Genomic DNA, 26,476 nt, shown 5'->3' with positions numbered 1-26,476 from the left:
ACATAATTTTGGGAGACTGGATTTGTGTGAAGGCAAGGGTGAAAAAGTGATATTTAAACTGATAGCTAAAAAATTAAAAATTCAGTACACATTTACTAGTCTCTGTGCTTGCTCATTTGTATATACATATGTGAGTCTGGGGGGATAGGTTGGAGAGATTAACAGCACTGCAGGGAAAGGAGATAAGAGTGAAGATTCCAATCAAGGAAGGAGCTAGTGATTATATATTTATAAAAGATATAATCAATAATGGAAATACAGAAATCGTAAACCTTTATGCATTAATGTTAAACTAATAAAGCAATCACTATTGGAATCTCAAGGAGAAATTGGTGAAAGATTAGAAGTAAACAACTTTAACTTTATAGTATATCTTCTAGTCATCTGTATTTCTAAAAATTTAAAAATAAATTAACATTAGAAAATCTATTGAATATAATATGGCACAGAAGTCAATAAATTAAAATTTGATTTTCTAGTCAGATACTGAAAGATCTATATTTAATTTTAAAAACAGTTGAGTGAAATATAAATTTTTTTAAATTATCTTAGTTTCATTTATTCTGTTTAATTTTAAACCAATATTATAATATTTAATAAGCTTCTGAGACATTTCACTAAAGTATCAAAAAATGATAAGATTTCTTAATTTCCATCATGTAACCTAATAGGCATCTTAAAATTTTAACTGATTTGCTAAAACAAGTGAAATAAGAAAAATTTAAGATATAATATTGTTTAAAGGTAATAAAGTATTTGGAAATGTTATGTTTTTATGTCCAGAAAATTCAGAACAATCAGAATAAATATTATTTATAATTTCATAAATTATAAGATTTAATATGGTAGCTAGGCAGGAATTCTAAAAGAAAAGGAAATGATTGTCACTAAACAAGGAAAACATAATTCCTAGGAATATTCTCTAAAAACAAAACAAAATAAAAACAGTATTATTTGAAAGGCAAATTCAATATTTTCATTGTTATAGTCACAGTGCATAAAAGCACCTGGAAAATAATAGATATTTAATTTATACTTGTTGAAAGAACAAATGATTGAGTGAATAAATAAATGAGCTTCTTGAAGCAAGGACTGTATTATTGACCTTACAGTCTAGGCACAATTGAAGTTTATCAAATTAATTGCAATTCCTAATATTAAAAAACAAATTAATCCCCAGGGATTTCATTTTGCTTATTAGCTGTGTGATTTTGGGCAACTGTATAGAATTTTTCTAAGTCTCGAGTACTCATTACAAAGTACATAAGCAAAATTTAGACTAGCAAGCGTACTTAACTAAAAGGATATTTTTGAAAGAATTAAATGAACAAAAAACATATAAAGCCCATAGTATAGTAATATTCCTGGGAGTGAATATTCATAAAAGTTGTTAGTTTTCATCATCATCTTTATCATCATCACCATCATCATTATCTTGCTCCTATTCTCCATAGTTTTTAAAGATTCCATTTGAAATGCTGTTTGAACTGTAAGCTGCTAAGATTACCACAATATTTCTGAGAACTCTGGTTGGTCATGTCTCTCTATTTAAGAACATAGAATGATTTTCTTTTTCTTCTATCTAAAAATCAGCTCACTAGCCTAGATTTATTCCTTCAACAATAATTATTAAGTATGTAACATGGTGCCTGACACATAGTAGACATGCAACGAGCACTTGCTTAATGAAGCAAAGTAAATGAGTGAAAAATGCTGAACCTCATTTAGTAAACATGGTGCTAGATGATGGATATAGGATTAATATGCTTAATTCTGCACATAAATAGTAATAGCTAACATTTATTGAGGATTAGAGCTTCCTTGGTGGCTCAGTTGGTAAAGACTCCACCTGCAATGCAGAAGACAACACGAGTTTGATTGCTGGGTTGGAAAGCTCCCCTGGAGAAGGAAATAGCAACCCACTCTAGTATTCTTGAGTGAGAAATCCCATGGACAGAGGAGCCTGGTGGGCTATAGCCCATGGGATTGCAAGAGTTGGACACAATTTAGCAACTAAACCACCACCACTGAGGATTAACTATAAGCCAAGCCCTGCTGCTGGATGAATTGCAGGCATGGTCTTCCTGATTACAGTTTTGGAGTCTGATTATTCCTACTGCACAGGTAAGGAAACGGAGGCTTAAAGAAGCTTGTCCACCATTACATTGGAAGTAGTAGCAAGAGAGACATCATTACTATCATTCTAGAGGCCAAGATCTTCTACCATGCAAATATCTTAGTTCTGTAAAATGACTCGAACAGGCTATGTAGAAAAGTCATTGACTCTCTAGCACAGGAACATTATCTATTAAGTCTTCCTATCCCTCCTAATTTCAGTGGACTAGACCAGGAGTCAACAAACTATAGTCCACAGGCTCAATCTTTGTTTTTATAGAGCCCACAAGCTAAGGATTTATTTTTACATTTTTAAATGGTTGGAAAATTCAAAACAATAATTTGTGACATGAAAATTATATGACAGTACCTATATAATATGTTCAGTTTTGCTTTTTTGGCCTGAAAAGACTCAAATATTTACTATTTGACCCTTTACAGAAAATGTCTGTGAGCCTTGGATTAGATATGTGGGATGCCTTTCAGCAATATGAGCAATGCATATGCCATAGCAGGTTTAAGGAAAAATGTACTGTAAGAAAATAGACATATCAGTTCTACAGAATTTCAGGAAACTATTTTCTTGTACTTCAATGCAAAAGAGCTAGAGTAACTATCCAACAGAAAGAAAACCATAAGAATACTAGTATATTGAACCTAATGGTTAATGTGAAGTGATTTCATTCTGTCAAGAATTTCTTCATATAATTGATGGAAATTTTCAAACAAATGAGGTGTTTTCAGTAAATTATTTAAATGTATCTTCTGCCTTAGAAAAGCTCTTCTCCAGTCTCATGGACATAAATCATATAGGAAGAGAATAGTGCTTGACATTTACAGAGGTCTATTTGTAACAACTGCCCTTTTAAATGTGCATCATTTATTCATTCGATAATTTTTGAATGCCAGGCACTGGACTAATTAACCATAGGTGATATCCTTCAAATGACCTGGGCTTTGACCTGAAATAACTTATTTTTTCACCACTTATGTACAGTATAATATTTGAGTTGCTGCACTTAGTAAAATCAACCCTCTCTAAAATTTGAGCATTACCCAAAACCACTTTACATATTAGTTCAGCCTAAATGAAGATCACAAATTAAAACTCCTGAGATAACTGAATACTAGGAAAAGAAATAAAAAATGCTACAAGGTCAGAGGAGATTTAGTCTAAGGCAAAGCATGAGATTTTTAGTAAAGATCCAAGGTAAGTTGAAAATTGATCTCTAGTCAGCTGAGTTATGAAATAAGGTAGCTCCCTAGGATTTTTTTGTTTAATTAAACAGGATGTAACTTATGTAAATAGAACTGGTGAGGTTATAGCTTGTAAAAAAATGCAAATCTGTGGTATTTGATTTAACTCTACAACAGCAAATGAGCCAAGGGAATCAAGAAAGCAAGCAATTTACATCTTCAAGTATTTGCTCCGGGATCCAGGACTGTTCCATGCACTCTGCAACACTCACAGCAGTTGAAAACAAATTTGGCAGAACAAAGCACTCAAATGCACACATCAGTCAACTCTAGAAAGTCTTGATATAACCAAAGCAAAACTCAAAAGAAACATTTTCATGTACTTTGGGACTGGGATGGATTTGGGAACGGAAAATCTATTGCTCTGCTAAAATGTTCAGTGCTCAAGTTCAAAAATACAATTTTATACTAAGATGAAAATTTTATTTTGAAAAATCTACTCACCAGGTAATTATATTTTTTTCAGTAGATGTATGGAGAAGAAACATTATAGTTGGATTGTCCAGAGGAGATAATTTTAAGTAGAAATTAGCAAAGTTAAAACTGCATTTAGGAGTGGAGAGAGATACAACAGAGGGGAGTTTTTCTATAACAATACAGTGAGGTCCCAGAAATTCCTGATATCAATAGAAATAAATTAGATTTTTTAAAATGAGGATCATCCTAAGTTCACACAAAGTAGAAGAGCAGACGTTTCTATAAAAAATTCTGCTATAGTTCTTCCAACTGCATAAGGCCATCTGGTGGTTTGGGGGTGTTATTACAATCTAGTCTTCGTAGTCTACAAATGAGGAAGGAACTCATGATGTCTAATGGCCCATCATTTACCAAAAAGTGTAACTTTGGAGTAATTCATCTAATTATTAGCTCATTTACTACAAAGACTGGAGCTATTTCTGTACACTTTAAAATATATTTTAGTTAATTTTGAAACACATGTAGTCAGTTACGTGTCAGACATCATATAAAAGGCTTTAAAATATAATTCATTGTGACTTGAATATAATGTTTCATAATGCATAATTTAGAAGATAAGCATGACACATTTGAGCAATTATAATGGCAGAATATTCATTTCAGCATTTTTCCTATGTTTATTTTCCTTAGATTAATCATAAAAGTACAGAATACTGTAACCTTATCAATAAATGGTATACATTTTTACAGTGATAACATTTTCTTATTTCAGTTAATCAAGTCAATCATCAAAATATAAATACAAAATATAAAAATTGTTTCATTTGATATTCAATGTAGTAATAGAGACTAGTTAAGAGTATTCATTCATATATATTTTATGATTTGTATATGTATTTATTATATAAATATGTTTACAGATTGAAGTAAGTTCTGAATGATAGATAATACATAATTGCACATAAAAATAGGGTCTGAATGATAGTGAGAATCATAGGTGGTATGTTAAATTCATGGAATATTTAGCATCTTAGAGGTCATCTTGTCGAGGCTTGAAAAGGTGTTCTTCTTCAGGATAAATGTTACTACACAAATGTTTCCTTTAGTTTGCACAGTGTTTATTAAACACATGTAAATGTTTTCGTGTGAGGCATACTGTCTCCATTTTATCTAGTTTCCACCATGAGTATTGTTTTCCCCTGTTTTACTGAGATAAAATTGACACACAATACCACATAAGTTTAAGGTATATGGCATAATTATATGATTTACATACATCATGAGATTATTATCACAAGTTTAGTGAACAACCATCATCTCATACAGATACAGAACAAACAAATAGAAAAGAATATTTTTCTTGTGATGAGAACTCAGGATTTACTGTCTTAACAACTTTCATATATAACATAGAGATAGCAGTGTTAATTATATATATCGTGTTGTACACTCCATCCCTAGTGCTTATTCATCTTGAAACTAGGTATTTGTACCTTTTGACTGCCTTCATGCAATTTCCCCTGACCCTCACTCCTGCCTCTGATAAACACAAACTTGATATCTTTTTTACGAGTTTGTTCAGTTGTTTCTGAAGTATAATTGGGGTGCAACATTATGTTAGTTCCTGGTACACAATATAGTAAGTCAATATCTCTATACATGTAAATATGACCACAATGATTAGTCTACTTGTCATCTGTCACCATACAAAGTTGCTACACAGTTATCGACTTCCTCCCACGCTGTATATTTCCTGTCTGTGGCTCACTTATTTTGTAACTGAAAGTTTGTGTTTGTAAGTTTCCTTCACCTTCCCTCTCCTGAGCCCCTCCTCCCTGGCAACCACTTGTTTGTTCACTGCTTCCATGACTCTCTCTGTTCAGTTATGCTTGTCAACTTTTTTTTTTTTTGGAGATTCCACATATAAGTGGAAATCATACAGTATTTGTTTTCTCTGTCTGACTTATTTCACTTAGTGTAACACCTTCTAGGTCTATCCATGTTGTCACAGATGGCAAGATTCTATTCTTTTTTATGGCTGAGTAATAATTCCATCGTATATATATATATGAGACATTTTCGTTACTGGTTTATCTATTTTAAAGGGTTTTTTTTTTTGATGTGAAACATTTTTAAAGTCTTTTTGAATATGTTATAATATTGCTTCTGTTTGTGTATGTGTGTTTTCAATTTTTGTTTTTGCTTATTTTTTTTGCCATGAGGCATATAGGATCTTTCTTCCTTGACATGGGATCTAACGTACACCTCCTGTATTAGAAAGCAAAATCATAACCAATGGACTGCAAGGGAAATCCCACCAATTAATGTATTGTTGGGCACTTAGGTAGCTTCCACATCTTGGCTATTGTAGATAATGTTGTAATGAATTGTGGTGCATTTTTTTCCTAATTAATCCTTCTAGTTTCTTTAAATACCCAGGAGTGGAATTGCTCGATGATATGGTAGTTCTGTTTCTAATGTTTTCCAGGAGTCTCTGTACAGTTTTCCACAGTGATTGCACCAGTTTGCATTCCCACCAACACCACATTCTCTAAATCCTCTCCAACACTTATTATTTGTTATTGATAATTGCTATTCATACAGGTGAGAGTTGATATCTCACTGTGGTTTTGATCTCTTTTCCCAGAGTATTAATTATTAGTATTAGTGGAAAATATCTCTTCAAATACTCTGCCAATTTTTTTTAACATAGTTGTTTATTTTGGGGTGTTTTTTAATGTTGAGTTTTACAAGTTCTTTGTATATTTTTTATATTAACCCCTTAACAGGTAAATTGTTTAAAAATACTTTCTCCCATCCAATAGGTGTCATTTTCATTTAGTTGATAGTTTCCTTCACTGTGCAAAGCTTTTCAGTTTGAGTTCATTTGTTTATTTTTGCTTTTGGTTCACTTACCTAAGAAGTCATATTAAAAAATACTAAAACCAATGTCAATCAAGTACTTATCATGTTTTTTCTAGAAATTTTATGATTGCAGCTCTTCAATTTAACTTTTAAGCCACTTTGAATTAATTTCTATGTATTGTATGGGGGAATAGCCCAGTTTGATTCTTTTGCATATAGTTATCCAGTTATATCAACATCGTTTATTTCACAGGCTGTTGAAGAGACAATTTTTTTTTCCCCATTGTATATTCTTGCCTCCTTTATCATAGATTCTTTTCCATGGATATATGTATTTCAATTTGTGTGAGGACCATACTGTTTTGGTTATGGTAGCTTGGTAGTATTGTTTGAAATTTGGGTGTCTGATACCTCCAATGTTGTTCTACCTGAAGATTGTTTTGATGAACTATGGACAGAGGTTTGTGACATTGTACAGGAGACAGGGATTAAGACCATCTCCAGGAAAAAGAAATGCAAAAAAGCAAAATGGCTGTCTGAGGAGGCCTTACAAATAGCTGTGAAAAGAAGAGAAGTGAAAAACAAAGGAGAAAAGGAAAGATATACCCATTTGAACGCAGAGTTCCAAAGAATAGCAAGGAGAGATAAGAAAGCCTTTCTCAGTGATCAATGCAAAGAAATAGAGGAAAACAACAGAATGGGGAAGACTAGAGATCTCTTCAAGAAAATTAGAGATACCAAGATACCAAGAGTTCCAGAAAAACATCTATTTCTGCTTTATTGACTATGCCAAAGCCTTTGACTCTGTGGATCACAATAAACTGTGGAAAATTCTAAAAGAGATGGGAATACCAGACCACCTGACTCACCTCTTGAGAAGTCAGGAAGTAACAGTTAGAACTGAACATGGAACAACAGACCGGTTCCAAATAGGAAAAGGAGTACGTCAAGGCTGTATATTGTCACCCTGCTTATTTAACTTATATGCAGAGTACATCATGAGAAACACTGGGCTGGAGGAAGCACAAGCTGGAATCAAGATAGCCATGAGAAATATTAATAACCTCAGATATGCAGATGACACCACCTTTATGGCAGAAAGTGAAGAAGAATTAAAGAGTCTCTTGATGAAAGTGAAAGAGGAGAGTGAAAAAGTTGGCTTAAAACTCAACATTCAGAAAACTAAGATCATGGCATCTTGTCCCATCACTTCATGGCAGATAGATGGGCAAACAGTGGAAACTGTGGCTGACTTTATTTTTCTGGGCTCCAAAATCACTGCAGATGGTGACTGCAGCCATGAAATTAAAAGATGCTTACTCTTTGGAAGGAAAGTTATGACCAACCTAGACAGCATATTAAAAAGCAGAGACATTACTTTGCCGACAAAGGTCCATCTAGTCAAGGCTATGGTTTTTCCAGTGGTCATGTATGGATGTGAGAGTTGGACTATAAAGAAAATTGAGCGCCGAAGAATTGATGAGATGGCTGGCATTGCTGACTCTATGGACATGGGTTTGGATGAACTCAGGGAGTTGGTGATGGACAGGGAGGCCTGGTGTGCTGCGGTTCATGGGGTCACAAAGAGTCGGACACGACTGAGCGACTGAACTGACTGTTGCACTGTCTCTTAAACGGTATTTATTTCTTTTCTTTTTTCTTTCTCTGTTCACCTCAGTGATTTCTACTACTCCCTCTCTAGGCCAATGTTCCATTTCTCATTATTATCTAATCTACTGTTAATGCCTTATAGTGTATTTTTACTTTTAATTATTAGACTATTTATCTATGTTTGGTTCTTCTCTATATTTTCTCACTTTATTAAAATTTTCTAACTTCTCACTCTGTTTATCCAAACTTATCCTGAATTCTTTGAACATCATTATGATCATTACCTTGAACTCTCTAAAAGGGAGATTATGTATCTCTATTTCACTTATTTATTCTTCTGGAGTTTATCTTGTTCTCTATTAGGAACATGTTCTTTTGTCACCTCATTTTGCCTAATCTGCTGTTTTTAGTTCTTTGTATTTGGTAGGCTATCTATATTTCTGGACCTTGGAAAAGTCGCCTTTTATAGGAGATGTCATATGCTTCCCAGAAGTGCACTCTGCTCTGGTCACACAGAGCACTAGGGTTGCCCTGAATGCTGGCCACTGTGGCAGGATTACTGTGGGTAGCCTGACAGACATGGCTGTCCCTTAGTCTAGTTGGTTTTCCTGCCCTCCCTGGTGCATAATCTGCCAGCTGCTGATGGGGAGGGCTAGGATAGATTGCAGTGTAAGTTGTGAATATACCATGTCTTCACCCCTCCTACCAGTCTCTTTGTTTTCTTCTTTAATTTTTTGTCTGTAGAAGATCTTTTCTGCAAGTCTTCAGGTTATTGTCATCAATAGTTGTTCTTTAATAGTTGTGATTTTGGGGTTCCCATGATTAAGAGGTGAATTCAGGGTCCTCCTACTCTGCCATCTTGGCCACTCCCCCTTCACAACTGTTCTACTTTCAACTGCACAAGCATTCTTGAGCAACCAAAATCCCTGATTTATAAATGAAGAAGAAAACACAGGAAGGTTAAACTACAAATCGCATAGCTAAATAGTTGCTGCTGCTAAGTCACTTCAGTCGTGTCCGACTCTGTGCGACCCCACAGACGGCAGCCCACCAGGCTCCCCCGTCCCTGGGATTCTCCAGGCAAGAACACTGGAGTGGGTTGCCATTTCCTTCTCCAATGCATGAAAGTCAAAAGTGAAAGTGAAGTCGCTCAGTCGTGTCCGACCCTTAGCGAACCCATGGACTGCAGCCTACCAGGCTCCTCTGTCCATAGGATTTTCCAGGCAAGAGTACTGGAGTGGGGTGCCATTTCCTTCTCCGAGCTAAATAGTAGAAGAGTTAAATTTAGCATTTATCTCATGATTCTCACAAAAGTGTTTTTTTAACATGAATAATAAGCGGTTATAATTGCTTTCATTTACTGTGGTTTGCCATGTGTTAGACTAATTGCTGTACATACACTATTACAAAAATTTGATGAGATAGTTTTCTTGACTTCATTTCACAGATAAAGAAGCTGAGATATGAACAGTGAAGTAGCTTGTCTAAATTTGGCTCCACTCAACTGTCTCTTTTACTTAATGAGTGTTATCTCTGCTTTTAATTTGTGAAACTCTGTAGATTGTCCTCAAGTGTTAGAATTTGAGAATCTTTTATACTGTTGCTCAAAGTACTTAGAACAAAAATTTAGGTTTATAATTAGAAGTTGATAAGATACATCTCTTTGAAATTTTTAGAGGGAAATATTATTGATTAAGTGCTTTTTATTGGTCAGTTATATAAGTAACCTATTTTTATATGTCAGGGATTGTTTTTTTCACAATAGTCTTATAACACGTATAAAATTAATTATCTCATTTTGCCTGAGAAGTAAAGCACAATGAAGTAAAATAATTTGCCCAAGGTAACCATTAATAAATAGTGGTACTAGAATTTGAACCTAGGGGTTTTGTTTTCAAAACCCTTATTTTTTATAGGAATATTTTAAAAGATATTTTTAAGGTTATACACTAGAGGGAGAGTATTTCAGGCAGAGAGAACAGCTAGGGCAAGGACCTGGGAATTGGAATGAAAACTGACCTTTTCCAGTCCTGTGGCCACTGCTGTGTTTTCCAAAGTTGCTGGCATATTGAGTGCAGCACTTTAGCAGGAGCATCTTGTAGCATTTGAAATAGCTCAGCTGGAATTCCATCACCTCCACTAGCTTTGTCTCTAGTGATACTTCCTAAGGCCCACTTGACATCACACTCTAGGATGTCTGGCTCTAGATGAGTGATCATAACATCCTGGTTATCAGGGTCATTGAGATTGTTTTGTATAGTTCTTTTGTGTATTCTTGCCACCTCTTCTTAATATCTTCTGCTTCTGTTAGGTACCTACATTTCTGTCCTTTATTGGGCCCATCTTTGCATGAAATTTTCCCTTGGTATCTCTAATTTTCTTGAAGAGATCTCTAGTCTTTCCCATTCTATTGTTTTCCCCTATTTCTTTGCACTGATCACTTAGGAAGGCTATTTTATCTCTCCTCGCTATTTGTTGGAACTCTTCATTCAGATGGGTATACCTTTCCTTTTCTCCTTTTCCTTTCACCTCTCTTCTTCTCAGCTATTTTTAAGGCCTCCTCTGACAACCATTTTGCCTTTTTCCAGTCCTTTTTCTTGGGGATGGTTTTGATCATGGCCTCCAGTGCAGTGTTACAAACCTCCATCCATAGTTCTTCAGGCACTCTATCAGAGCTAATCCCTTGAATCTATCTGTCACTTCCACTGTATAATTGTAAGGGATTTGATTCAGGTCATATCTGAATGGTCTAGTGGTTTTCCTTACTTTCTTCAATTTAAATTTGAATTTTGCAATTCAAGAGTTAGTAATATTTAATAAACCCCAGTCTCTGACATATATTCTAGAGTGTTTTGCCTTTATTTATGGTTTTACTTTTTAAAAATATTTGAAATCAACTTGTTAATTTTTGAATTAATAATAAATCATCTCCATATTCGTAACACTGTTAGCATTAGAACATTCTTTGAAAGTGCTTGGAGAATTAACAGTCTAAAACTTATTACCTCCACCTATAGGATGAGTCTATAATTTACAATGATCACTCCATTCTTGTTCCTTGTTCCAAATGCAGGGCTCCTATAAGTCAAGCATTGCCATTTATTCAGAACAGATCTAAGACTAGGAAATTAGGGGCCACGAGAGAGAGAATCCTTAGTACTTCATTCTTAATTACATAAGATTTGCCCTCTTGCCTTCTTTCCTTGACTCTTTTTTCTCAATTCTCCCCAATAACTAACCAATCTTATTTAACCTACATAATAATGAAATCAGTTAAATCCCCAATCAGTCCAAAACCATTGTCACTCTCCAAAATTTTAAATAATTCACCATTCTAGGGAATATGTCCAAAAATATTTTTATGTGTGTTTATGTGTATATGTAAGGGATTTAATTTAGGTCACACCTGAATAATCTAATGGTTTTCCCTACTTTCTTCATTTAAGTTTGTCTGAATTTTGCAATAAGGAGTTCATGATCTGAGCCACAGTCAGCCCTCAGTTTTGTTTTTGCTGACTGTATAGAGCTTCTCCATCTTCAGCAACAAAGAATATAATCGGTCTAATTTCGGTGTTGACCACCTGGTGATGCCCATGTGTAGAGTCTTCTCTTGTGTTGTTGGAAGAGGGTGTTTGCTATGACCAGTGCATTTTCTTGGCAAAACACCATTAGCCTTTGCCCTGTTTCATTTTGTATTCCAACACTGAAATTGCCTGTTACTCCAGATATCTCGTGACTTCCTACTTTTGCATTCTAATTCCCTGTGATGAAAAGGACATCTTTTTTTGGTGTTAGTTCTAGAAGGTCTTGTAGGTCATTATAGAACCAGTCACCTTTGGCTTCTTCAGCTTAGTGGTTGGGGCATAAACTTGGATTACTATGATATTGAATGGATTGCCTTGGAAATGAACAGAGATTATTCTGTTGTTTTTGAGATTGCACCCAAGTACTGCATTTCAGACTCTTTTGTTGACTATGAGGGCTACCCCATTTCTTCTAAGGGATTCTTCACCGCAGTAGTAGATATAATGGTCATCTGAATTAAATTTGCCCATTCCAGTCCATTATATCACTGATTCCTAAAATGTAGATGTTCACTTTTGTCATCTCCTGTTTGGCCACTTCCAATTTACCTTGATTAGTTCAATCGTATGATTAATTCTTATATCTACAGTCTTCCTTTACAGCTTTTCTGTATTATCAATACCTAACATAGATTTTAGTATACAGCTTGCACTGAAAAAAACACCTGTTAAATGAATTAAGGAAATGGTTTGTCTTATTTGTGGTCAATATGCTTCCAATCACACATTTCAACCTTATAGTCTGTCTTTGTGACTGTCAGTCATATCATTAATTGTATGAATTTGTTGGATAGGTATAAACCTGTAAGCTGCAGTTCTAGTTAAATCTCCACTATCAAACTCTGCATGAGTTTCTGGACTTGGAAAAAAGGTCTGAGAAAAAATAAGGCCTGAGGTCTTGTGATTCTTTATTACTAACTTCCTCCTGCAGATTACTTGTCTTTTAGTCCATGAGTTTTATAATAAGTCCAGAAAGAAGCTAATTTCAGTTTATAATTTGAACCTGAATTTTAGAGTTCTTATAGTAAGATTTTTACTTTTACTCATTTTTCCTCTTAAAGATTAACATAGAATATAGAAACATATATTTTTTTTTTCACTTTTGGTGAGTGCATGTTAAGTCACTTCAATCATGTCCAACTCTTTGTGACCCCTTGAACTGTAGCCCACCAGGCTCCTCTGTCCATGGGATTCTCCAGGCAAGAATGCTGGAGTCTGTTGCCATTCCCTTTTCCAGGGGATCTGCCTGACCCAGGGATTGAATCTTGTATAAGTGACAATAAAATAATCAAAGCCTCATCCATAAAAAGTCTTTGTTTTTTTCATTTCTCTTTTTGACATATAGGACGCTTATTCTAACTAAGTTCTCTGATGAGTACCTCCAAGGTAACTGTTTTCTCTTCAACCACGAGATCAAAACAACCAACAGTATTTTCACTCAGAGTATTCTCTCTAGTTGCCATTCCTGCTCCAATTAAGAATTTTTTTCACATCAATCTGGTCTCAGAATCTTGCCTGACACAAGGACTGCTTTTACATTATAAATAATCACATTTTACTCTTTGTTTATTCTAGGAGGAAGGATTTAAATGAAAAAAGCACACTCTCCATCAAAGTGCAGGCTTCCCTTTAGTATTTCTGTGTATGTCTTTATGAGAAAATATGATCTATTCACAACTGAAAAAAATCCATTTATCTTTGTACTGCTGATGCTATAGCTCCTTGGAAGCAATGACACAAAGACAATTCCAGGAGAAACTGTTGAATTGTCCCTGTATTAACAGATGATACAAAATGAAGCGATTAGGACTGATGTTATCCTTTGGGTCATTGAGATCTCAAAACACAATTCAGGCCATAGTTATTCTATAATTTTCTTTTCTATGTCTAATTTCTAGGCCATACCCATACTTCAATTTATGAGAAATAGGCATTCATTTGGGATTTTTTGCTATTAAAATATTTTAACTGTAGTAAGTTGATGTGAAATGTCATAATGAGCACAATATAAAACTGTAGTAAATGTATTAGAAGCTAAATATGTACTTTTAAGAAAACATTTAAGAAATTTAGTTGAAATAGATTGATATACAAATAGCCTTCCAGAATTTATAAATTCAATGAGGATGAAAAGAGGAAAATAAAACCATATAATCTCTAAAGGGATATTACAACCCCATTGCTCACTGTGTTGCGTCTGTAAGAGTAGTCAAAGGAAGTTAAATGAGAAACCTTGTCATGCTTTGTTTTCAGATTGAGGTGATTTATTGGGAGAAAAAAAAAGACAGCTTCTATCTTCAAGTGTCAACGAAAATGAATTTAAAGCCTTGTATTATGTACATTTGAAAGTTAATGAAGTTGATTTTTATCAGAAGTTAGTGTGTAGGTTTTCAAATCACCAAAAAAAAGTAGTAAAATAAATTTTTCTTTTTGTTTTACCACTTTACTTATTTATAGTAATTATTATATACTTAACTATTTACAATGAAATGCAGAATATATGTAAAATCCTAAACACTTTCCTCAGTAATTAATTCCTTTCTATTTATTCATTATGCCTTGACTGTTAACTAGTCCTTCATGGTTTTGAATGTATTTTAAAAGGTTGGATTATAAATTCAGCAAATTTTAAATTGTAACCCATCTCTCAAAAATGTAATTTATAGAATTTCTCTTAGAATATTAAAGTTGATGATTTATCTCTTTCATATCCATTCAGTATATTTTCTTGACTGCTTACCTTCATCATTCATCAGATTAACAAACATTAAATTTGAGGGTCTACATTGTATTATGAAACAATACTATTTTAGCATGAAATGATGAAAAGTTTTTTTTTTAATCTCCTTTAAAATTGATAGTGACAGGAAAGGCAGAACATTTTTAAGGAGCATTTCTCACCAGGGAAACATGATTTTACAAAATGGGAATTCTAGTACAATGTTTATTTACAAAAATATTGAACTCCTATCATTTCCAAGAAACTATTCCCAAAATCTTTTATTTGATCAACCAAGCCTAAGAAAATAGGAAGGTACATATGTACTGAGCTATGAATAGATTCAGGTCAGTTCAGTTCAGTCACTCAGTCATGTCGGCCTCTTTGCGACCCCATGAACCGGAGCCCGCCAAGCCTCCCTGTCCATCACCAACTCCCGGAGTCCACCCAAACCCATGTCCATCGAGTCGATGATGCCATCTAACCATCTCATCCTCTGTCGTTCCCTTCTCCTCCTGCCCTCAATCTTTCCCAGCATCAGGGTCTTTTCAAATGAGTCAGCACTTCACATCAGGTGGCCAAAGTATTGGAGATTCAGCTTCAATATCAGTCCTTCCGATGAACACCCCCCACTCTGGTACTCTTGCCTGGAGAATCCCATGGACGGAGGAGCCTGGTGGGCTGCAGTCCATGGGGTCGCTAAGAGTCAGACACGACTAAGCGACTTAACTTTCACTTTTCACTTTCTTGCATTGGAGAAGAAAATGGCAACCCACTCCAGTATTCTTGCCTCGAGAATCCCAGGGACGGCGGAGCCTGGTGGGCTGCCGTCTGTGGGGTCACACAGAGTTGGAGACGACTGACGCAACTTAGCAGCAGCAGCAGTAGCAATGAATACCCAGGACTGATCTCCTTTAGGATGGACTGGTTGGATCTCCTAGCTGTCCAAGGGACTCTCAAGAGTCTTCTCCAACACCACAGTTCAAAAGCCTCAGTTCTTTGGCACTCAGCATTCTTCACTGTCCAACTCTCACATCCATACATGACCACTGGGAAAAACATAGCCCTGACTAGACGGACCTTTGTTGGCAAAGTAAAGTCTCTGCTTTTTAATATGCTGTCCAGGTTGGTCATAACTTTCCTTCCAAGGAGTAAGCGTCTTTTAATTTCATGGCTGCAGTCACCATCTGCAGTGGTCTTCGAGCCCAGAAAAATAAAATCAGGCACTGTTACCACAGTTTCCCCATTTATCTGCCATGAAGTGGTGGGACCGAATGCCATGATCTTAGTTTTCTGAATGTTGAGCTTTAAGCCACTTTTTCACTCTCCTCTTTCACTTTCATCAAGAGGCTCTTAAGTTCTTCTTCACTTTCTGCCATAAGGGTGGTGTCATATGCATATCTGAGGTTATTGATATTTCCCCAGCAACATTGATTCCAGCTTGTGCTTCCTCCAGCCCAGCATTTCTCATGATGTACTCTGCATATAAGTTAAATAAGCAGGGTGACAATATACAGCCTTGACGTACTCCTTTTCCTATTTGGAACCAGTCTGTTGTTCCATGTCCAGTTCTAACTGTTGCTTCCTGACCTGCATACAGGTTTCTCAAGAGGCAGATCAGGTGGTCTGGTATGCCCATCTTTTTCAGAATTTCCTACAGTTTATTGTGATCCACACAGTCAAAGGCTTTGACACAGTCAATAAAGCAGAGGTAGATGTTTTTATGGAACTCTCTTGCTTTTTCGATGATGCAGCGGATGTTGTCAATTTGATCTCTGGATCCTCTGCCTTTCTAAAACCAGCTTGAACATCTGGAAGTTCACGGTTCACGTATTGCTGAAGCCTGGCTTATAGAATGTTAAGCATTACTTTACTAGTGTGTGAGATGAGTGCTATTGCATGGTAGTTTGAGCATTCTTTGGCATTGCTTTTCTTTGGGATTGGAATGAAAACCGATCTTTTCCAGTCCTGTGGCCACTGCTGAGTTTTCCATAGTTGCTGGCATATTGAGTGCAGCACTTTCACAACGTCATCTTTCAGGATTTGAAATAGCTCAACTGGAATTCCATCACCTCCTCTAGCTTTGTTCATAGTGATGCTTCCTAAGGTCCACTTGACTTCACATTCCAGGATGTCTGGCTCTAGGTGAATGATCACACCATTGTGATTATCTTTGTCGTAAAGAGCTTTTTTATACAGTTCTTCTGTGTATTCTTGCCACCTCTTCTTAATATCATCTGCTTCTGTTATGTCCCTACCATTTCTATCCTTTATTGAGCCCATCTTTGCATGAAATGTTCCCTTGTTATCTCTAATTTTCTTGAAGAGCTCTCTAGTCTTTCCCATTCTTTTGTTCTCCTCTAGTTCTTTGCATTGATCACTGAGGAAGGCTTTCTTATCTCTCCTTGCTATTCTTTGGAGCTTTGCATTCAAATGGATATATCTTTCCTTTTCTCCTTTGCTTTACGCTTCCCATTTTTTCACGGCTATTTCTAAGGCCTCTTCAGACAGCCATTTTGCTTTTTTGCATTTCTTTTCCATGGGGATGGTCTTGATCCCTGTCTCCTATACAATGTCACGAACCTCCATCTATAGTTCATCAGGCACTCTGTCCATCAGATCTAGTCCCTTAAATCTATTTCTCACTTCCACTGTATATTCATAAGGGATTTGATTTAGGTCATACCTGAATGGTCTAGTGGTTTTCTCCACTTTCTTCAATTTCAGTCTGAATTTGGCAATAAGGAGTTCATGATCCAAGCCACAGTCAGCTCCCAGTCTTGTTTTTGCTGACTGTATAGAGCTTCTCCATCTTTGGCTGCAAAGAATAAGAACAGAAGTGATTGGGGTGTCTGGTGCCCAAACTGCTTCCTAATCATCTGTCACGCTAAAAACAGTATGTAAAACCAAGCATGAATTTGCCAAATTAGAGAGACTTGTGCACTCAAGCAAAATATAATGAAGATATAAGGACCTCTTTTCTATGAACGTGAGTGAAAATGTCATGTTACTTTTATTTTATGTAAGCCTGGGATGCTGTGTACAAATTAATTATACTCATCCATTTTGATTATTCCAAAAATATTATAGTTATTGAAACATTCACTTGAATGTGTGAAGGACTAACGCATTGCTTGAGTTTCAATTGTTGTCCCTTAAATTATCTTGCATTTGCACAATTGAAAAATATTGTCCTAAAAACAGTTGCCTTAAAGATGAATGTTATGCATTATTTATATTTCTTTTATTGCTTATTTATTAATCAAGAAATATAAATAATGCATACCATTCTTTTTTAAGGCCACTTTATTCTTAGGACTATATTTTTAAATTGTGCAAATGCAAGATAATTTAAGGGACAATTGAAACTCAGTCAATGCGTTAGTCCTTCATACATTCAAGTGAGTATTTCAATAACTATAATATTTTTAGAATAATCAAAATGAATGTGTATAATTAATTTGTACACACCATCCCAGGCTTACATAAAATGAAAGTAACATGACATTTTCGCTCACGTTCATAGAAAAGAGGTCCTTATATCTTCATTATATTTTGCTTGAGTGCACAAGTCACTTTAATATGGCAAATTCATGCTTGGTTTTACATACCGTTTTTAGCGTGACAGATGATTAGGAAGCAGTTTGGGCACCAGACACCCCAACCACTTCTGTTCTTAATATGCATGAGTGAGTTTGATTGGTAGTAGAAAAATTAATATGTAAAACTATTATAAAGAAATACAGTAAGTAGTCAATGTTGTTATAAAGCTATTGTTTAATTTCTCCCTACACGGCAATTTGTATGCACTATATATAGCAGTTAGGAGTGTACACATAGTCTGAGAAGCATATTTAAAATTAGATGGTAGAGATTTACTGTTACATGTATATTATCATATGTGAAACAGAACACCATTCCATGTTCGATGCATGAGACAAAGGCTCAGGGCCGGGGCAATGGGATGATCCAGAAGAATGGGAGGGGGAGGGAGGTGGGTGGGGGGTCCAGGAGGGGGAACACATGTAAACCCATGGCTGATTCATGTCAATGTATGGCAAAAACTATTGCAATGTTGTGAAGTGATTGGCCCCCAACTAAAATAAATAAATTTATAAAAATAAAAAAAAAAAAAAAAAAAAACTTTCCTCTCACTGCTTGACAAGGAAAAGAAACCTTGCTTAGATAATGATAGAAAAGTAAGGACAAGTTACAAGAGCGATAATTCTGTAAGCTCCTTCTTGCCTCGCATCTGAACACTGTGTTCTGTTGGCAGATCTGGGAAACTTCAGTGGCCGGACGAGAAGCGCGGTGTCCGTGCGAGAAGGCCAAGGGGTCGTCCTCCTGTGCTCGCCGCCGCCTCACTCTCCAGGTAGGTCGCCTCCCGTTCGCTATCGTTTCTCTTCTGTGTGCTCATTCTTTTAGGCAGGGTATTGACCGGGGGACGTTCAGCTGAGATGCGCATGCTTTTCTCGACGTGTATCAGGGTACCAGACGAGTAATTAAAGCCCATAGTCTCTAAATGCCATAGGACGGGAGACTGAGCTCCTCTGATAAGATTGTTTTATGGCCCGAGTGCGGACCCTCTTGGTTATGGATGGCTCTGCCTGCCACCAGGGAGAAATATACCACCTGGAGCACAGGGAAAGTGATAAGCTGAGAGAGTTAGGAACTTTTCAAAATTGTTGGGAATGTCAGAGTTGAGTTAACTGAACACCAATGTGCATCTTGTTTCAGAAGATAAGCTGGAAACTGGGTTGTTTATGGCGTAATTTTTCACATTGGGACAAAAAATGTTAAGAAATATTTCTTGAGTTTCATACAGCTATGATTTCCTTGTTATTTTCTGACTACTTGAGTTCTTCTTTGTAACAGTTATAATAATAGGTTAAGTATTTCTCAGGGTTTGAAGCAACAGAATAGTCAACTGTGCTCAGATTAATTATTTCCCCTCTTGCCAACTCACAGATAATTGTATCCATTTTGTTTTATTTCTATAATTTGAAGTGAGTACTTCTTTGCAACTCAGTAAAATTTTCCTATAATGCAATTTAAGAAAGGGCAGCATAGATTAAAGAAAAAGAGAGAATCAAATGTCTATTTCTACCTGAGAAATAATGAAGATTTTAGTTAACAAGTGGAAACAGAATTCAGGATCCTGGTACCTCAATCAATTTTTCTTTTTTGTTTAGAGTGAAAACCAAACTTGTCTCTAGGTTGCATTACTAGTATAGTGTTGGGGCCCAGTTTTGTTCTATCATAGATAATCCTTATCGTACTTTACAGTAAGACCTCAGATCAGTTTTCTTAAAGTTTCTCATCTCTATCAGACCCTAACTTTCTTTTTAACTGAAACAAAAGTAAGCTAATTTCAATAGGAAAATATTTTTGAAAATATTTTACTTTGAAACTAAGATGATAATCACTATGAGGAATAATTTCTGAGTTATACCAACTCAGTTCCAATATGTTAATTCAGTTGTTCCAATCCATTTGTGAGTAGTTTGTGAACTTTACAGAAAACATATTTAGTCTTACCTACATGTGTTTTACCTTTTTAAAATGGATTTTAGTAGGTTTAAGAGAATCCTATGAAATTAATATGTTATGTTTAATGTTGGTTATTATATTTAGTTTGAAGAGAAGTATTAGATAAATAAGTGTTAGAGATAATAAAGGAGGGGAAGATGGAGGGAGGGTAGGGAAAGGAGGAGGAGGGGGAAGAGGCAATAGATTCTGCAGAGGATGAAAGGGTTCATCAGCAACTTTACAGGGATTAGCAATATGCAGTGACTCCTGTGGGAAAAAAGCAAGATTTTTTTCTGAGATACAATCTATGTTGTAGGGCTGTTGGAACACATGTTAAAAAATGAAATGAGAGAGAATGATTTAAGAAGCAAAACTGTAAGATTACACGTAGACAAATTATCCAATTGGCAGAGAAAACTATATACAGAAGATTTCTAATGGGAAAAAATAGTATGATGAATTGTATACATGGCAAGCATAAGATAAGAATATGTATGAATAATTGATTAAGTAAATAAAAATGTGATCTTTGAGATCAACAAGAATAAAGCTGGCTTATTTGTTATTGTGTTGTATGACAATATAAGTGTCATAAGAAATATTAGACTTATTAGATACTTTAAAATTGTAGAAGAGGTTATATTCTACTAGGTACACATGTTGAAGTGTTACATGAAATGGCTTATTCAAACATCAGTGTTAATAGCATTTTGGGGGACACATGCATGACCCAAAATAACTAGAGTAGCTCAGCTTCCAGGCCAGCGTCTAACACTTACAAGTTGGTCATTTATCCCTTGATTAGCCAAGTCCTATAATATATCTCTAGCTTTTTTTTGTTGAGCATGTCAATTACATTCTGGTTCCAATTGAAACTTACACATCGCACAAAGACATGGCTTCCACCGCAGCCCTATAAAATTATGGCTGTTTATTCTGTCAGCTTGTTTATGTGCCATTCAAAGTGAGGTTGGAACACATCTCCTCCTTTCTCCTCATTGCACATTGTCTATTCTCTTTACAAAAAAAAGACCCCCTCCATTTTTAAAATTTCAATTTAGACTGCACATCTTCATTGCTGTCATTTACACACTCCCAGCTTACTCCTTTTCATTTTGTCTCTTTTTGCTATTCCAGTGGTCTTGTTTACAATCATTCTCCTGCACTTCATCTGCTATTACCAACAGCTATGGTTTCTTAACTGGGCTTCCAGTTAAGGTAGCACTAGTGGTAAAGGATCTGCCTGCCAATGCAGAAGACACAGGAGACTCAAGTTCATTCCCTGGATCAGGAAGATCTCCTGGAGTAGGAAACAGTACCCTACTCCAGTATAAGAAATGGCACCCCACTCCAGTATTCTTGCCTGGAAAATTCCCCGTGCAAGAGGAGCCTGGCAGGCTACAGGCCATAGGCCACAAAGAGTCAGACTTGGCTGAGTGATTGAGAATACACACATCTTCTGCTCACTGCTTCCTTGATTCCAGGAACCCTTCAACCTCATTGAAACCTGCAAATCTTTGATCATTTTCCCCTTTCTTCCCCTTCTTTGAGTCTCATTTTTCCCCTTCAATCATTATCATTTTTCTTGCTTACAACCTTAATTACTTCAACCTTCTTTTGCCTCACAACACTCAACAAAATCCTAATCCTAATGTAAACCCATTCTTCAACCTGAAACTACTAAACTTTATATGACTGTAAAAAGAGTTCCCTCGCAGTCCTGTGGTTAGGATTCCACCCTTTCACTGCCAAGGGCACAGGTTGGATCCCTAGTCAGTCCGGGAACTAAGATCCCACAAGCTGCACAGTACAGCCAATACATATGTATGTATATATGACACTATAAAAATAGTTAGGCACATTAGTCTAAATTCTGGGGCTTCCCAGGCAGTGCTAGTGGTAAAGAACTTGCCTGCCAATGCAGGAGATATAAGAGATGTGGTTTGGATCTCTGGTTTGGGAAGATCCCCTGGAACAGGGCATGGCAACCCACTCCAATATTCTTGCCTGGAAAATCCCATGAACGGATTCCTTGGTGGGCTACAGTCCATAGGGTTGCAGAGTCAGACACGATTGAAATGATTAACACTCATGCACACAGTCTAAATTTAAAATCCGAACTATGAATCTCAAGTGTACTTATGCTGACCAGGAATTAAAGGAAAAAACAAACAAACAAACCTAGCCCTCTCACTGTAATTTTGTCAGACCTTCAGTGTGTCTCCCATCATTCAATTTTTCTCCTATGCTCACTTTCAGCTGGTAACCATTTCATTGTGAAAAGAAGAGCAATTACAAGATAACTTACACAAGCCTTCATCACCAAATTACACATTCAGTAACATTCGTTTCATATTCTAAACTCTCTTCTTTAGTATAGATGCACTGCTGTGCTCCTAAGGCCCATCCCTCAGCCTCTGTACTGTAATTCATCCTTTTTATCTACTTAAATAAAATGCTTTAGTCATTCTCTGTTCTGTCTTCTAAATTTTCACCAGAGATTGCTTACTTTCTTCTGGGTCATTCCTAACAGGGTGCAACCATACTGTCCCCTCCTCCATCTGAAAACAAAACAATACAAGGCAAACCTCTCCTCTTTCAGCTACCACCTCACTTTTTACTGCTCCTCTCCATAGCAAACTCTTTAGAAGCTTTGTATGTGCATTATCCAGTTCAACTCTGATGCTGTCTTTCTGACTCTTTCTTTCTCTCTGCACTCTTTCTCTGTCTCTTTCTCTAACTTTTTAATAGATTTATTGAGATCCAATTTCTATTCCAGAATACTCACCTATTTTAAGTGTACAGTTCAATGAGCTTCTGTATGTTTAACACAATTGTGCCACTGTCACCACAGCCCAAGTTTAGAACTTCCATTATTTCACAAAGGCATTTCCACCCACGTCCCCATGCAGTCACTGATCTACTTTCTGTTGCTATATTTTTACCTTTCCTAAAAATTTTATTTTAATGAAATTATACAATGCGCAGTCTCTGTGTGTGCACTTAATGTTTCTACGGTGCATCCATATTTGTCAGTAGTTTGTTATTTCTTATCACTGAATAGTACTCCATTGTATGGATATACCTCAGTTTATGGCACTTTTTAACATTATGACATTATTTTCAGTCTTCATATTGGAAACTCCTTCTTTTATAAAATTCTTTCTTGCGGAATTCCGCACACTCTAGTTTTTCTCTTACCTTAGTTTGTAATCCTCTGTGTTGATTTTGCCCCATCCCTTCAAACTCATAACCTGACAGCCCCTCATGTAAGTGTCAATCTTTGAACTTCTTTCTTTAATATACGCCCATTCCCTGAAATTTCATCCCACAATACTCTTTAAATACTGACATCTCCCAAACACATGTCTCCAATCAGGAATCTAGTTGTACATCTAACAGCCTACTCAGCATTTCTATTTGCATGGCTAATAGGCACCACAAGCTTACCTATTAGTAACACTGAACTCCTGGTTATATCGTCCCTAAATATGAGATATTTCCCCCTAAATTAATTGCAATTCAATTCCTTGCAATTCATCAGTGTCTGAGACATTTTTTTCTTATTTTCTTTCACACCTCACATAAAAATTGTCAGCAATTTTATTGACCGTGCTATAAATTTTATCTGAAATCTGGCAGTTTCTCATACCTTCCACTGCCAGTTCTCTAGAATAAGCTATCATTATCTCATACCTGGGTTGTTGCAGTAGCCTTTTAATGGTTCTCCATTATTTTTGGCTTTACCTTTTTAAAATCTGTTCTCAACATGGTAGCTAAGAGTGATGTTAGGACTAGTTTTTATCATGTCAACTCTCTGTCCAAAATTCTCCAAAAACTTCCTGTCTGATAAACATTGAATTGAGTTACTCCTAAATTCATATGAAGCCCCAGTATTGGAGATAGGTCTTTGGGGAAGTAATTAGGTATATAGAAGGCCTTTGAGGATAGGGCCCTCATGATGGAATTAGTGCCCCTGTAAGAATAGATATCAGAGAGTTTGCTCTTTCTCTCCATAATGTGACAATTTAGTAAGAATGTGGCCATCTGCCAGTCAGAGACCTTTCAGCAGAAACCAGCTATGCTGAAACCCTGATTTCAGACTTCCAGCCTCAGTATCGAATACTGTTGTTTAAGCCAGTCAGTCTATGACATGTTGTAATGGCACCCTAAGCAGACTAATATACTCTCTCATTCAGAGTCAATGCTAAAATTCTTCCTTACAATAGCTTGAATTAGACAAGGCTGTGGTCCCTGTGATCAGATTGGTTAGCTTTCTGTGATTGTGGTTTTCATTCTGTCTGCCCTCTGATGGAGAGGGATAAGAGGGTTATGGAAGCTTCCTGATGGGAGAGACTGACTGAGGGGGAAACTGGGTCTTGTTCTGATGGGCAGGGCTGTGCTCTGTAAATCTTTAATCCAATTTTCTCTTGATGGGCAGGGCTATGTTCCCTCCCTGTTATTTGACCTGGGGCCAAACTATGGTGGAGGTAAGGAAGATAATGGTGACCTCCTTCAGAAGGTCCCATGCACTTGCTACATTCAGTGCCTCCAACCCTGCAGCAGGCCATCACCGACTCATGCCTCCGCTGGAGACTCTGGACACTCACGGGCAAGTCTGCATCAGTCTCTTGTGGGGTCACTGCTCTTTTATCCTGGGTCCTGGTGTGCAGAAGGTTCTATTTGTGCCCTCCAAGAGACTGTTTCCCAGTGCTGTGTAAGTTCTGGTGGCTCTGTGGTGGGGTTAATGGTGACCTCCTCCAAGGGGGCTTATGCCATACTCAAGTCTGCTGCACCCAGAGCCTCTGCCTCTGCAGCAGTCCACTGCTGGCCTGTATCTCCAGGTCACCCAAACACAGTTCTGTCTCAGTCTCTGTGCGGTCTCTGGGTCCTGGTACATACAAGGTTTGTTTGAGCCCTCTGAGCATCTCTGGCTGGTATGGGGTTAGATTCTAAATGTAAGTTCATCCTTCCTACCATCTTTCTGGGGCTTCTCCTTTGCCCTTGGGCATGGGGTATTTCCACAAAGTCACTCCAGCACTGCACAGCTGCTGCTCCAACATCTAGCATCTTGCTGGGGCTTCTCTGCCTTTGGACGTGGGGTATTTCCTCACAGTCGCTGCAGCGCCACTCAGCCACTGATCCAGACCATTGTTTTGGGCTCCAAAATCACTGCAGATGGTGACTGCAGCCATGAAATTAAAAGACGCTTGCTCCTTGGAAGCAAAGCTATGACCAATCTAGACAGAATATTAAAAAGCAGAGACATTCTTTTCCAACAAAGGTACACCTAGTCAAAGCTATGATTTTTCCAGTAGTCATGTATGGATGTGAGAGTTGGGCCATAAAGAAAGCTGAGTGCCAAAGAATTGATGCTTTTGAACTGTGATGTTGGAGAAGTCTCTTGAGAGCCCCTTGGACTGCAAGGAGATCCAACCAGCCCATCCTAAAGGAAATCAGTCCTGAATATTCATTGGAAGGACTGATGTTGAAGCTGAAACTCCAATACTTTGGCCACCTGATATGAAGAACTGACTCATTGAAGAAGACCGTGATGCTGGGAAAGACTGAAGGTGGGAGGAGAAGGGGACGACAGAGGATGAGATAGTTGGATGGCATCACCTACTCAATGGACATGAGTTTGAGTAAACTCCGTGAGTTGCTGGTGGACAGGGAGGCCTGGCGTGCTGCAGTCCATGGGGTCGCAAAGAGTCTGACACCACTGAGCGACTGAACTGACTAACTGAGAATAGCTTGGAGAATCCTCACCATTTGACTCCATGTAATCTCTCTGACCTTATCTACTATTCTCTTTCATGCTTTTTCATATATAGTTATATTAGTTTCTCTAATATTCCACAGGAACCAGATATAGTCGTGCCTCAAAGTCTTTCCAGTTGCTATTTTCAATGCCTGATTCCTCTTATGCTTGCCATTTGAATGGCTCACTACTTCACATTCAAATCTTCCTTCAAAACTTACATGCTTGGTGAAAATTTATCTAATTTTCCTATTTTGATATGAACCCCCACAATTCCTTTCCTCTTTCTCTGTTTTCTTTTTCTCCACAATGATCATCACTTTCCATACATTGTAGAAATTTACTTACTTGCTCATTCCCTGTCCTCTTGAAATAGAATATAAATCCCACGAGGGCAGAATTTTTGTAGTTTTTGTTCAGTGCTGAGCCTCATATCTAGAACAATGACTGGCATACAGTAGGGGCTCAAAAACATTTTTTGAGTGAGTACATGCATAATATTTATAAATAAATAAAATTGGCCAAGGTTTTTTTTACCCATACATAACTATCAGAAACTGAGAAAGAAATCCTAAGCAAGAACAAAGAAAAATAGATCAGCTGTGTAGTACAAGAAAT

The 26,476-nt window shown here is 36.7% G+C and overlaps 1 protein-coding gene across 1 annotated transcript in view; it reads left to right on the top strand.

The window, feature by feature from the left end:
- Window positions 1–26,476, top strand: part of CNTN5 (contactin 5) — a 1,514,795-nt gene that overhangs the window by 1,033,940 nt on the left and 454,379 nt on the right. Inside the window, exon 8 of the mRNA XM_081545335.1 lies at window positions 18,845–18,940. Coding sequence (XP_081401461.1) covers window positions 18,845–18,940 — 96 coding nt within the window. The remainder of the gene's footprint in view (window positions 1–18,844; window positions 18,941–26,476) is intronic.

Source organism: Giraffa tippelskirchi, chromosome 11, assembly GCF_054371585.1.
Source record: "Giraffa tippelskirchi isolate mGirTip1 chromosome 11, T2T-mGirTip1v1.2.pri, whole genome shotgun sequence".
NCBI lineage: Eukaryota > Metazoa > Chordata > Mammalia > Artiodactyla > Giraffidae > Giraffa > Giraffa tippelskirchi.
This window is presented reverse-complemented; position numbering and strand designations above follow the sequence as displayed.